General features: G+C 48.0%; 1 protein-coding gene across 4 annotated transcripts in view; it reads right to left on the bottom strand.

Annotated features, from left to right (window-relative positions):
* The window catches only part of LOC310772487 (partitioning defective 3 homolog), a 660,426-nt gene that overhangs the window by 180,445 nt on the left and 467,481 nt on the right, over window positions 1–12,500 (bottom strand). For all 4 annotated transcript variants that reach the window (XM_083632305.1, XM_083632307.1, XM_083632306.1 and 1 more), the window contains exon 19: window positions 12,175–12,406. In XM_083632305.1, coding sequence (XP_083488431.1) covers window positions 12,175–12,406 — 232 coding nt within the window. The remainder of the gene's footprint in view (window positions 1–12,174; window positions 12,407–12,500) is intronic.

Here is a 12,500-nt window from a genome sequence, read left to right as displayed (position 1 = left end):
TCACACCCACACGAGCAGAAGGAATCATATGTTATGAATGCATGCAGCAGCACGGGCTCACGCTAACTAGCTGCTACTCTCATGCTACACACACACACACACACGAGGCACTGCTATCATGCTTTCATGGCACGGTATCCTCCCGCCCCCCCCCCCCCCCACACACACACACACACACCCCTCACAACACACTCCAAGCCCTCGCAGCGTGCTTCCACACTGCCTAAGAATAACACAGATTGAAGGATGCTCCACTCCACGCCCCTCTCTCCTGCCTCTCCCCGAGCGTGAGGCTGCATCTGTGGGGAGGAGCAGGCAGAGGAGGTCCCTAGGGAGATAGGAGGGGGGTGGGGGAGCCCTGGCTGTCACACTCCAGCTCCAGCGTCGGCTGACGGCTCCGCGTGAGGCGTGCCACTTATCAGATTGGCTGGGAGAGGGCGCACACACACACACACACGCATGTCATGTGTGGATGAGGAGTGGGGGGTGGGAGAGGGCGCACACACACACACACACACACGCATGTCATGTGTGGATGAGGAGTGGGGGTAGTGCCAGAGTCCATTAACACAGTCCCTCCATCCTCCCTACAGGCAGACAGTACCACCATGCCGTGACTTCGCCCCTCTCTCGCTTTTCCTCTTCATCATCCTCCTCTTCGTCATCCTCGTCCTCTCCCACTCTCCCTTGGTGTCCTAATTCACTCCAGTGCACACACACCCCCCCCCCCCCCCCCGAGTTGCCACCCGCTCCATCTCACTCAAGTCATGCTCCTTCTTCCTATAGCCCGGGATGCATTTACATTAGGGCTGCAACTAACAATTATTTTCATTATCAATTCATCTGTCGATTATGTTCTCGACTAATCAATAAGTTGTGAAATGGTGAAAAATGTCAATTACTTTCCCCCCCTAAGGCCAACATGACATCCTCATCAATATCTTCTTTTGTCCTGACCAACAGATAATCAGTTTACTGTCATACAAGACTAAAGAAACCAGAAAATATTTACATTTGAGAAGCTGGAATGAGATCATTTTAGTTTTTTCCTCCCTTGAAAATTACTCTAAAACGATTAATCGATTATATATAAAAAAAATATTAATCAACTCATCATTGCAGCTCTAATTTCCATGGCTCCCATCAAAAAGGAACACACAAACACGCGCACGCACACGCACGCACGCACACATACACACACACACACACACACACACACACACACACACACACACACACACACAGAGAGAGATGGAGACGGGGCATTCACGGAGGAGGTCAGTCAGCCACAGAACAGATAAACAACACCTCGTTAGCTATGTTGAAGCAGGGTCGGGCCGAGACGTCATTGTCTGCTAGCATGCTAACGGGGGCCTTGGGCAAAGCTGGCAACATCTAAACAAACCTGATAGGATCAGAAAGTAATGATCACATGTTATCCACTAGAAAGGACATGAATAATCACGCACAATGGTTTGGGGGATAATGGACCCCCCTCCCCTCCCCTCTCCCATTGGATAGGCTATAGAGTAGACACACACACAGACGTCCCAGAAACAACAGCGACGTGGTGGAGCTCTGCCCGCGGCTGGTCTTTATCCTACGCACGCATGCACATCGCCATCGCCATCCATTCATAAGAAGAACCTCTTCATTACTGGATGCTACTGGGTTGTGCCAGCCTATAGGCGGTACCGTATCATTGTCCTCGGGAGGCAGCGGAGCAGCTCTCCACTGTAGTTTCTTTGCTGTGGGCTTTAGGCAGTCAATTTCCTCTCCATCATGCACTCACACACTTTCACTCATTCTGCCACTCACAGTCTATTTAGCTCACCGGCTCTCCCTCCCTCCCTCCCTCCCTATCCTCTCCCTCCCTCCCTCCCTCCCTCCCTATCCTCTCTCTCCCTATATTAGGCCATCCCCTCTCTCCCTCCCTCCCTATCCTCTCTCTCTCCCTATATTAGGCCATCCTCTCTCTCCCACCCTCCCTATCCTCTCCCTCCCTCCCTCCCTATCCTCTCTCTCCCTCCCTCCCTCCCTATCCTCTCCCTCCCTCTCTCCCTCCCTCCCTATCCTCTCTCTCTCCCTATATTAGGCCATCCTCTCTCTCCCACCCTCCCTATCCTCTCTCTCCCTCCCTCCCTCCCTCCCTCCCTCCCTATCCTCTCTCTCTCCCTATATTAGGCCATCCTCTCTCTCCCACCCTCCCTATCCTCTCTCTCTCCCTATATTAGGCCATCCTCTCTCTCCCACCCTCCCTATCCTCTCTCTCTCCCTATATTAGGCCATCCTCTCTCTCCCACCCTCCCTATCCTCTCTCTCTCCCTATATTAGGCCATCCTCTCTCTCCCCTGGCTCCCACGTTAATGCACTCCCCAATCAGGCTGTCCATTAAGAGTGCACGCGGTGCACCTTCATCAGGCCGTACAAAGGCCTGCATGCAGATGAGCTGAAATTGCAGCGCGCTGCAAACTCCTTGAGCTCTCCTTAGCGGGAGGAAGCGCGAGCGGAAGACACTCGTGTGTGAGAAAAGTGCGAGTGCGTGCCTTTCCATTTTATGCAAATGCGAAAAGCAGGGAGACGAGCATTACAAAGGATTAACCTAATCAGGCTGTCTTTTTGATGTTTTGATGTGACGGGGAGACACGCGCCAATGGAAATTGGCTGGTGGAAATTCAGCATGCGATCCATAAGCTTGGGAAACTGTTGAGTTTCTGACAACCAAAACCCTCCTACATTCTGAATTACTGTCAAAACTAAATCATTGAAAAGTTAGACACACTAGAGAAATTTCACGATCCTTCCCGCTCCTCCCTTTCTACCGCTAGGCATTTCATTATGCTTCCATTTTGTTCTTTACAAACAAACAAAAAGTTTGCCTCTTGGGACACATCTAAGTAACTCCCCTCAGTTCTGCGCAATCTCCAACTTTCTAACCTTGTTTTGGGGATGACCCCAGGAGAGAAAAGAAGCGGACACTAATGCCTACCCCACACTACAGGATAATTTGCAAGATTATGGCCAAGATTCCCCCCTCCCGATTTTCTCGGGGGTGCTCCCGATTTGAAGCGCGTCGGGCAGATAATCTTCCCAAATGATCCTGTAGTGTGTGGGGTTCAAAGATTCACAATCGGGAAGACTGCCTCTTCCCGATTGTGAATCGGGCATATCTAACATGTTAGATATTTACAACCCGACAGGCGATTGCATCTTGAGCAGAGAGCCAGTAGTAGCTGCGTTTCCATTACAGTTTTTCACAAAATAATCTGGTCCGCGTCCGCACGCAGCCCCGCACAGAAACAAAGAACGAGGAAATTGTCATCGAGGTGAAATACCCGTGCGTCTTTGAACGGGACGGAAAACTAAATGCTATACTGCAAAGCATGTAGCCTACAACAAGCGCTTAGGTCTCAGCTTCCCGCATCGGCGAGTGTCCGCACGGAAAAGTGAGTCAAATCAGCAGACGCGCCCCTCCACAAGACACCTGTGCAGACGGTTTTCGCCTGGCCGTGCACAGTAGGCCTACACCCCGAATGGACGCGGCTGTCCGCGCAAATATTAGTTAAACAAATCCTTTCAGTGCAAATGCATTATAAAAACAAAAAATAAAATTTGTTTAGAAAACGAAATGACACTACTACACCCGGTGCGCACACTGAATAGGCATTTTAAAAGTTAACGTCGAGCCCTGCTTCCAAGGTGAATCTTCGGCATAATCTTCTAGTGTGTGGGGTTGCGTTTGAACAGACGCGATTGTGTGTGTGTCCCAAGATTGAAATGTTAAAAAATCGGCTCTCTCTGTCCTGTAGTGTGTGGGCTCTCAAGATTTTTATAATCTTCAAGGATTTGAAAATCCTGTAGTGTGGGGTAGGCATAAGTGGAGGCGAGGTGGCAGTGGCACAGAGAGCAGGAGAGGACCTAACTCGCTATCATACTTTCAATTGTGAGGATGAAACATGCGAGAACTGTTGCAGCGTTACCATGTGAATAAAAGAAAAGGGGAGTTTAGGGCATCTGGGTAGTGTAGAGGTAAAAGCACTTTGTTCTAGGGGAGGGGAACTGGGGGGAATAGCGTGATCCTCCACGCACTACGTCCTGCCAGTGAAAATCTTCGCTGTCAGGTGGAAAGAAGCGACTGGCGACTGCACGTGTCGGAGGAAGCATGTGCTAGTCTACGGCTCTCCCCAGATCGGTAGAGGGGGTGGAGCAACGCCCTGGAAAACAGGGGGAATTGGCCAAGTACAATAGAGAGCCGCAGGGATGACATATTTTTGCCGCGATGCTTCAAATACGGTCTCTGGGCAACGCAAGATTAATGAAACGCGAACCAGAGTTCCATCGGATAATCTTCACACATGAGGACCACTTTCATGAGTTTTGTAGCGTAAATGCGAGCCCTAGAAGTAAAAAGCTCGAGCTAAGCTAATCCAGAACTACACACTGTCGCATAGGCTTCCACATCACGTCAGCACTCAACCTGGACTGTTGTTGATGTGTGCACTGATTACCCCGGGCTGAACGGGGCTGAACCAGGTGAGGGAAAGAGAATTTCCGTGTTCGTCCTTTGAAGTGGTGACGTTATTGACGTATATATCCCCATCGACTCAAAAGTGTAGTCTCATTTAGCCGTTTGCTAGCTAGCCGCCCTTTTAACGGCATGTAAAAGCTTCAAAACTCATACAAGTGGTCCTTGTGTGTGAAGATGATATTACTAAACACTGGTTCGCGTTTGATTGGTTTGATCGCGTGGTGAGGGTGGGCAACCTCACCTCCTCCCCACTGCCCATCAGCATAGGAGCGCCCCAGGGGTGCGTCTCCAGCCCCTTCTGGTACGACCTCTACACCCACGACTGCGTGGCGACTCAAATCTCTAACACCATCGTGAAGTTTGCAGACGACACAGCAGTCGTGGGGCTCATCTCGGGGGGCGACGAGACGGCCTACAGAGAGGAGGTGGGGGCCCTGGAACAATGGTGCCAGGACAACCACCTCTCTCTGAACGTCTCCAAGACCAAGGAGATAATTGTGGACTACAGGAGAGGGGGGGGCGCACACCCCCCAATCACCATCAACGGCACAGTGGTGGAAAGGGTGGACAGCTTCAAGTACCTGGGAGTCAACATCCACCAGGACCTGACCTGGGCCGGCCAAAAAGGCCCAACAGCGAATATACGGACGCAGGCGCCTGAAGAAATTTGGGCTAAGGCCAGAAATCCTTATGGACTTCTACAGAGGCACCATTGAAAGCCTGCTGACTGGCTGCTTCACCACCTGGTACGGGAACTGTACCACCATGGACCGCAGGGCGCTACGGAGAGTGAGACGCGCGGCCCAGCACGTAACAGGATGTGAGTTGCCAGATCTGCATGAACTGTATAAACAGCGGTGCCTCAGGAGGTCCCTGAAGATCATCAAAGACACAAACCATCCCCACAACAGCCTGTTCTCCCTGTTACCTTCAGGGAGAAGATACAGGGTTCCGAAAGCACGCACAAATAGCTTGAGGAATAGTTTCTTCCCGCAGGCCACGAGACTCCTTAACATACACAAATAGTGTAGTAGCCGTACTGTACCGCACTGTAGCTGCTACCATTACGTATGTCTAATGTTTAACTGTATGTTTAATAAGGAATATGCTATCTGCACCTGTATGTCAAATACGCCGAATTTAGAACATCGAGTTTAATTGTATATTTAATAAGGAATATGCTATTTGCACCTGTATGTCAAATACGCCAAATTTAAAATGTTTAAGCACGTCTAAAGTATGCTCATGACATGTGCACCTATGTGCAGTGAATATGCCACTGTCTCTGACTTGTCTTATCACTATACTGCCTTATTGCTTGTTGTGTCTCTTGTTGTTTTTGCACTCATATGCCCTGTTATATTTGTACTATGTTGTAAACGGAGTCCACAGCACAAGAATTTCACACGTGATACTTGTACCATGGAGTGACAATAAAAATCTTGAATCTTGAATCTTGATTAAGCCAGCGTTGCCCAGAGAGATTATTGGAAGCATCGCGCCAAAAACCCATTCAAAACTCCCATAGGCGAAAACAGTGAAGAACCAGGACTGTTAGCATCGATGATTTCCGGACTCGTTTCTGCGCTCTCTATTTGGGAGAAAATGGGTGAAGCAAAAAGAAAAAAAGGGGGGGTTAAGGGAGTAGGTGCAGGAGAGAGAAAGTTTGAGAGTGAGAAAGAGAGAGTGGAGCATGCTGTGTGTAAGAATGGGCACTCTTTACATTCAGAAGGCAGCGGGCCCTGTGTCAGCGAGGTGGCACTCAGAAATAATGAAGAGCAATGATGAGGCCAAGGAGGGCACGCTGAAGCTGGTGCCCCCCACAGGCCCCCGAGCGCATAGCACACACACCTCTGCTGCTGGTGCCCCCCACAGGCCCCCGAGCGCATAGCATACACACCTCTGCCCACGGCCACTGATTGCATGTTGAAGTGAGAAATCAAGCCCCAACCTTCGGTTCTGAAAAATGAAGCCAACGCAGAAGTACCAAAAACAGCAGTTCCTCGAATGGCCACTTGAGGCTGGCTCCAAAAGAGCGTAAATCACATCAGAGAGTTCACATCAGACATAAACATGTTTACAGCCTGGTAAAAACAAAAAAACACAAAAATGGATATGGTCTCTATAGGACAGGTAATGAGGTTCATGAGAATTGTACAGTCTCAAAACGAGACTCAACAAACCAATGGGCGATGTGACGATAGCTACGTCCATATTCTGATACAGTTATAGTCAAAACCTGCTACTCACATTTCCACTTTACTAATGGAGAGCACGTTCGCCTCTGTGTAGTGTATGTGTTCACGCTGAATGTCATCCTCTGTGTAGTGTATGTGTTCACGCTGAATCTCATCCTCTGTGTAGTGTATGTGTTCACGCTGAATCTCATCCTCTGTGTAGTGTATGTGTTCACACTGAATCTCATCCTCTGTGTAGTGTATGTGTTCACGCTGAATCTCATCCTCTGTGTAGTGTATGTGTTCACGCTGAATCTCATCCCCGTGCGAGTAATTATAGATTGCGTTCCCGCCGCAGGATGTAACGACAGTAAAACAAGACAAAACAAAACAAAAACAGCAAAAGTGAAAATAATGGCATGATAAGCAAGCTCTCTGCGCTCCTCAATCGTGACCTCGAAACACACTTGTTGTCTTTATTGTTCATTAGCAAGCCACGTGCCGCGATACGCTAACTAATCCCATTAAGCTGATCCACATGAAAACAATTTACGGGCACGATAACGGCCCACGCCGCCTCCACCCTTAATTTATGCCATATTCAAATGAGCGGAATCCAAATAATTAATGTGACTCCCCCGTTAATTTTCCTCCTGGCAGAGGAGGCAAATGTGTTGGGGAATGCATTCCCCCATCAGCCCTTCATTTGACCCACAGGGTGTTTCTCTTTTGGAGGTTTCTCTTGGTATGATCTATGTACACAGTGCGTGGTCATAATGTATACACTGTAGCTGCACTCAGGGGCAGGGAATTTATACTTTTGCCCATTAGTCCAGTGGTTCCCAAATGGCGTGCCGTGAGGCAAGTCCAGGTGTGCCAGGGATTTTGTGACAACCAGGGGTTAAATTGAGCTGCCTGGGGGCATCAACTAACAGGGGACTTAGACAGCTGTAGGTTTATTATGAACAATATAAAATTATGTCACTATTCCAAATGATTAAACCTCAAAAGTATGTGCAAATGCCTCCCCCTCCCATGCGCTCTACAGAGGAATGGACTCTTCCTTCTCTGGCGCAGTTGAGCCTGCATGCGCTCGGCGCTTGAAAGCCAGACTCCCGAGTGGAGTGGACGCGCACACAAACATCAAAGGAAAGAAAGATGAAAAGTAAAGCAATCGTTTTACTTTCACTTTTGTTTCACCAATGTTTTTCCGTCACATGGACTCTCTCTCCCCAAAACCGTCATGAAAATGAGGAATGATGATATAAGAAAAAAAATGCATTCAAAGAAGAGAGTGTCAACTAGCAGCCTATTGTCAGTTGTCTAGAAAGCACAGATGGCACGGGCTGGGGATCGGGTCAAATTTCAAGAATCGATTCGATTCCGATTCACAAGGTTCCGAATCGATTAATCCCAATTCGATTCGATTCCGATTCGATTCATTCAGTGATACTAAAACATGTATTTTGAGCTGTAATCTGAATTACATGACTGTCCAGTTATGTAACACATCAATACTGGTATTAATATTGACATTTGACAGCAAATGAATATGAAATATCAGTACTTAATGGCTGGAACTGTTGAAAATGGCAAGGACCAACCCCCCTCCAGAATGTTGACAGTATTGCATCTTTCAAAAAATATGCTGTGGGCAGAAATAGCTTCAGTGTTTAGTTACTCTTTAAGTTAAAATACAAATTTTGCTTGGATATGAAAATGATTCTCAGAACAAAAGCTGTAAATTGTACTAGGAACTCCAACCTAGTGCATAATTAAAAAATATTACATTAAGAATTCACCCCAAAGCAGTTACAAAATACAAATATACTTTTTAATTTATTTTTGTCATGACCATTTGGCCCATAATCAAACTACAGCCCTGAACAACACAACACTGTGCTATGTGCTGCAAGTTGTGCAGACTCTCCAGTCAGCATCAGTGTGACAAGCAGAGTGACTGACACCACCAGTGCTTTCTTTAGTAATGCAGTCAGTCACTACTCCATATCAAAACAAGAGATGAGGCTCCACTCATCGTTGTTTATATAGTGAGAGGTAACAGTCATGTACCATTCCATTGCCATGGATGTCCAGGTGTCACAGGTGATGCCGCCGACTCTCTCTGCTGACTGCAGTTTCATTTTGATGCTTTGTTTCACAGATTTATACATGTTGGGGATTATGTCTACAGCGGTCTACAGTCAGATGTTTGCATCGCACCATAACGTAGTGTGGTTCCAGTACCTTCAGGAGCCTTTTGAAGCCTTCATTTTTCACAACGGAATACGGGCGTATATCCTTGCATACGAAAGTTGCTATAGCCTCGGTTATTTTTAGGGCACGTGGAGAGTTGGCTGGTAATTCTAATGAATCGTTTAGTCTATTTTGTTTCAGTCCAGACGACTTGCCTTCAGATAGCAGGAGATCTGGCTCACTGGGTGATGTCTCATCAGGTCACAGGTGGTTTCGGATATTTGTTGTATTCCTGCAACACCGACCCGGTCGAGCTGATCTTGCAAATCGCTTTGCTTTTGTCAAGCTAATTTTTGTCTTTGAATCTGAAATTGTTCCAGACACATCCGCCTTTAGTTTAGCATCCGCCATGTTGCATGTTTTGACTTCACCGAGAGAGATCGCTTTGTGCATGCACGAAGAACGAGAGGCAGAGGCTGGTGGTGCGTTCACGGGCGGGGGGGGGGGGGGGGGGGGGGGGGGGTGTACGATCTCTGGACATATGAATCGATATCAAAGGATTAAAATAAAAATCGATTCAAAATCGGAGAATCGATTTTTTGGCAGAGTAACAAGTGGATGGAAAGATAGGGAGGAAAATAGGTCAGAAACTGACAATATAATAAGAACGTAAATTTCTCTCATATTCTGCTTACACATTTAATTGGATTGATTTAATGGCATGTTGATTTGATATAATTTTACAAAGTTTCAATTGAATTCTTGAATTATTTTGTTAAATAAATACCTTTGAAAAACATTTAGACTATTTTGCAGGGATATGAATACAGGTGTGCCTTGAGATTTTGGCTTGCCCTTTGGTGTGCCTTGGCCACAAACGTTTGAAAACCTCTGCATTAAGGTCTCATTATGCTTTCCGCATCAGCGAGGAACGCGAGTGTCCGCACGGAAAAGTGACGTCAAATCAGCAGACATGCCCCTCCGCAAGGCTCCGTGCGGACGGTTTTCGAGCGGCCATGCGCACGCCGAAATTTGTAACTACGCGGACGCGGACGGGCGGACAAGGTGGAGTTTTCAAGACTCGCGCTCAATTCCGCCTGCAGAAACCCACACAGAGTATACAAGCTCCACACGTTTCCTCGTCGGATTCCGTGTCTCTCATTTCCGTGCGGCCGGCCAAAGCGTCAAGCATAATCCAGGCTTTAGTCCACAGTGGCAGCTCCAGATGCTCCTGAAGCTATTTGGTTGCCTGGCAGTAAAGTAGATGAACCTAACAACCACAGTCAAAATGTGCCAAGTGTTGGTGTCTCTACAGTAGAGAGAATGTCCCTCTCTATTTCAACATAATACTGGATGAGGTTGGAGCCAGTGTCGTGCCAGTCGTGACTCGACTTGTACTTAAGCACTGATGACTCGGACTTCATTCGGACGAGGACTCAGACTTTGATCAAGTAAATTATCAAATGATCAGTAAAGTAAATCAAATAAAATTGATAAAGATTTTTTTTTTTGGTAGCGATGTTAACACGTTGACTGCCAACAACGAGTTGAGTCGTCAAACACAATCCAGCTGTTCACTGCCAACGACGAGTTGAGTCGTCAAAAAATATATATATATTTTTTTGACGGTGCTACGTGGATCAATGCCCCCCGCGTCTCCTATGGAGATATTGGAAGTATTGAATGTGTATAATCTATTTTACCGACCAGCTAGGTGGCGACGGTGCCCTCCCGACAGAGAGAAAGTCAACCAAAAGCAGCCGCCTCAGGCGGGTGCTTCCTCCATTCACAAGGAAATGGCTTGCCGATTTTACAGTCATCAGTCACCAGACTCGCCGCTCTCGGGCCGCGCCAGCAGCAGCACACGGGGGATTGCAAATTTGCATAATATATTATGGGTAAAACACACTTTGAAACGCCCGCAGAAAGGCCAGAATCGCACGCATTCCGAAAACCCAGAAACGAACGAGCCTCATTCTCATACACTCGCTGCCAGGGAGGGAGGCTGCTCAAACTCGCTGCCAGGGAGCGAGGCTGCAGCGAGCTTGTGACAAACGCAGGCTGAAAGCCACTAGACACGCCCACGGAGGGAGGAGTTGAAGGAGAGGGCGTTCGGAACTATATTGTTTGGATGTCTGATCTCTCACTGATGCAAAAAATAAATGGTTAAAGTGACTGTTCTGCCTGTTTGATTGAATTTCACAAAACTGCGATTATCTCAGCTTCCACTCTCAGACAGCTGAAACCATGCTGTACTCAACGGCTAATATCTACATAACTACTAACTCTACAAACTAACTCTTTTAGACAGAGAAAGCACACATTCTATTAGTACTTTTGTGAACTTTGTGTTCACAAACTCCAAGCAGAAAAGAATCCTCAGCTCTTTTAAAATGAGCCAGAATCCTCAAAAAACGGCCTGGCAGAAGCTACCTACAGCATTGAAAAAAGGGCTGGCAGTCAATGTGTTAATACAGTGACATTATTAAATCTCTTACAAGGGCAGGCACGTGTGTTCCACCTACATGTGGATTCACACTCATGTTCAGTAACTTGGGACTTAGACCCGGGCTCAGGTAATATAGGGACTTGACTCGTCTCGGATTCTTCTTTGGTGACTCAGACTTGGACTTGGACTGAAAATGAGTGTAAATCTTTGGGCTGGTTTTTCAGACAAATGACTGATGATTTGAGAGCCATTAAGAGCAGAATCAGGCCACCTCTCATGGCCTGTAAAGGCTGCCTGCCCCTAGAATCATGTAGCTAGCCACACGATAAGAAAGCCACTAAGACTACCGACCCCACGGCAAAACAAGTCCAACCTGCAGTCCATTTCATAATGGAGCCGGGAGCGTTGTCCGCCTGCTTTAACAAACGCCAAATGTGTTTGGATGGGGAGGACGGCGCGCGTGGGCTTTATGAATAAAACATGTGGCCCTTATTAAAAATAATCTGCCTCAGAAGTGCCAGAGGCCCTGGAGGTCGATAGCCCCCCCCCCCCCCCCCCCCCCTCCATCCACCTCACAGGGTTCAAGGAGAAGGGTCCCTGATTAGCACCGGCAACATCCTGAGAACACATTCAAATTCCACCATGGTGAAGGCAGCCAGTGGAATTAAATAAAGCAGATAGCGATTGGTGCTTGAGGCTATGAGTGTGTGTGTGTGTGTGTGTGTGTGTGTGCGTGTGTGTGCGTGCGCGTGTGTGCGTGTGTGTGTGTGTGTGTGTGTGTGTGTGTGTGTGTGCGTGTGCGTGTGCGTGTGTGTGTTTCTTACCTGAACATCTCGCCCAGGCCCTTGAGCACGCCCTTCTTGGCTTTGTTCTTGTCCTTGTCTCTCTCCTTGTCTTTATCCCTCTCGGGCTTCTTCTTCTCCTTACCCCCGCCCTTCTCCCTCTCTCTCTGCCTGGGTTCGCCGTCTCGGGCGGGGTCGCCGTCCATGGTGAGGTCGGCGCTGGTGGACATGGAGTCGCGGCCCGATCGGGTGCTTCCCTCCGTGTCCTCGTCCACTGGAGGGGTGTAGAGAGAGCGAGGGAGAGAGAGCATGAGAAAAACAAGAGAGAGAGAGAAAGAGAGAGAGAGAGAACACACAGACACAGGATG

The sequence above is a fragment of the Poromitra crassiceps genome (genome assembly GCF_964638095.1).
Source record: "Poromitra crassiceps genome assembly, chromosome: 2".
Taxonomy (NCBI): domain Eukaryota; kingdom Metazoa; phylum Chordata; class Actinopteri; order Beryciformes; family Melamphaidae; genus Poromitra; species Poromitra crassiceps.
The sequence above is the reverse complement of the archived record's forward strand: the minus strand, read 5'-3'. Positions and strand labels throughout refer to the sequence as shown.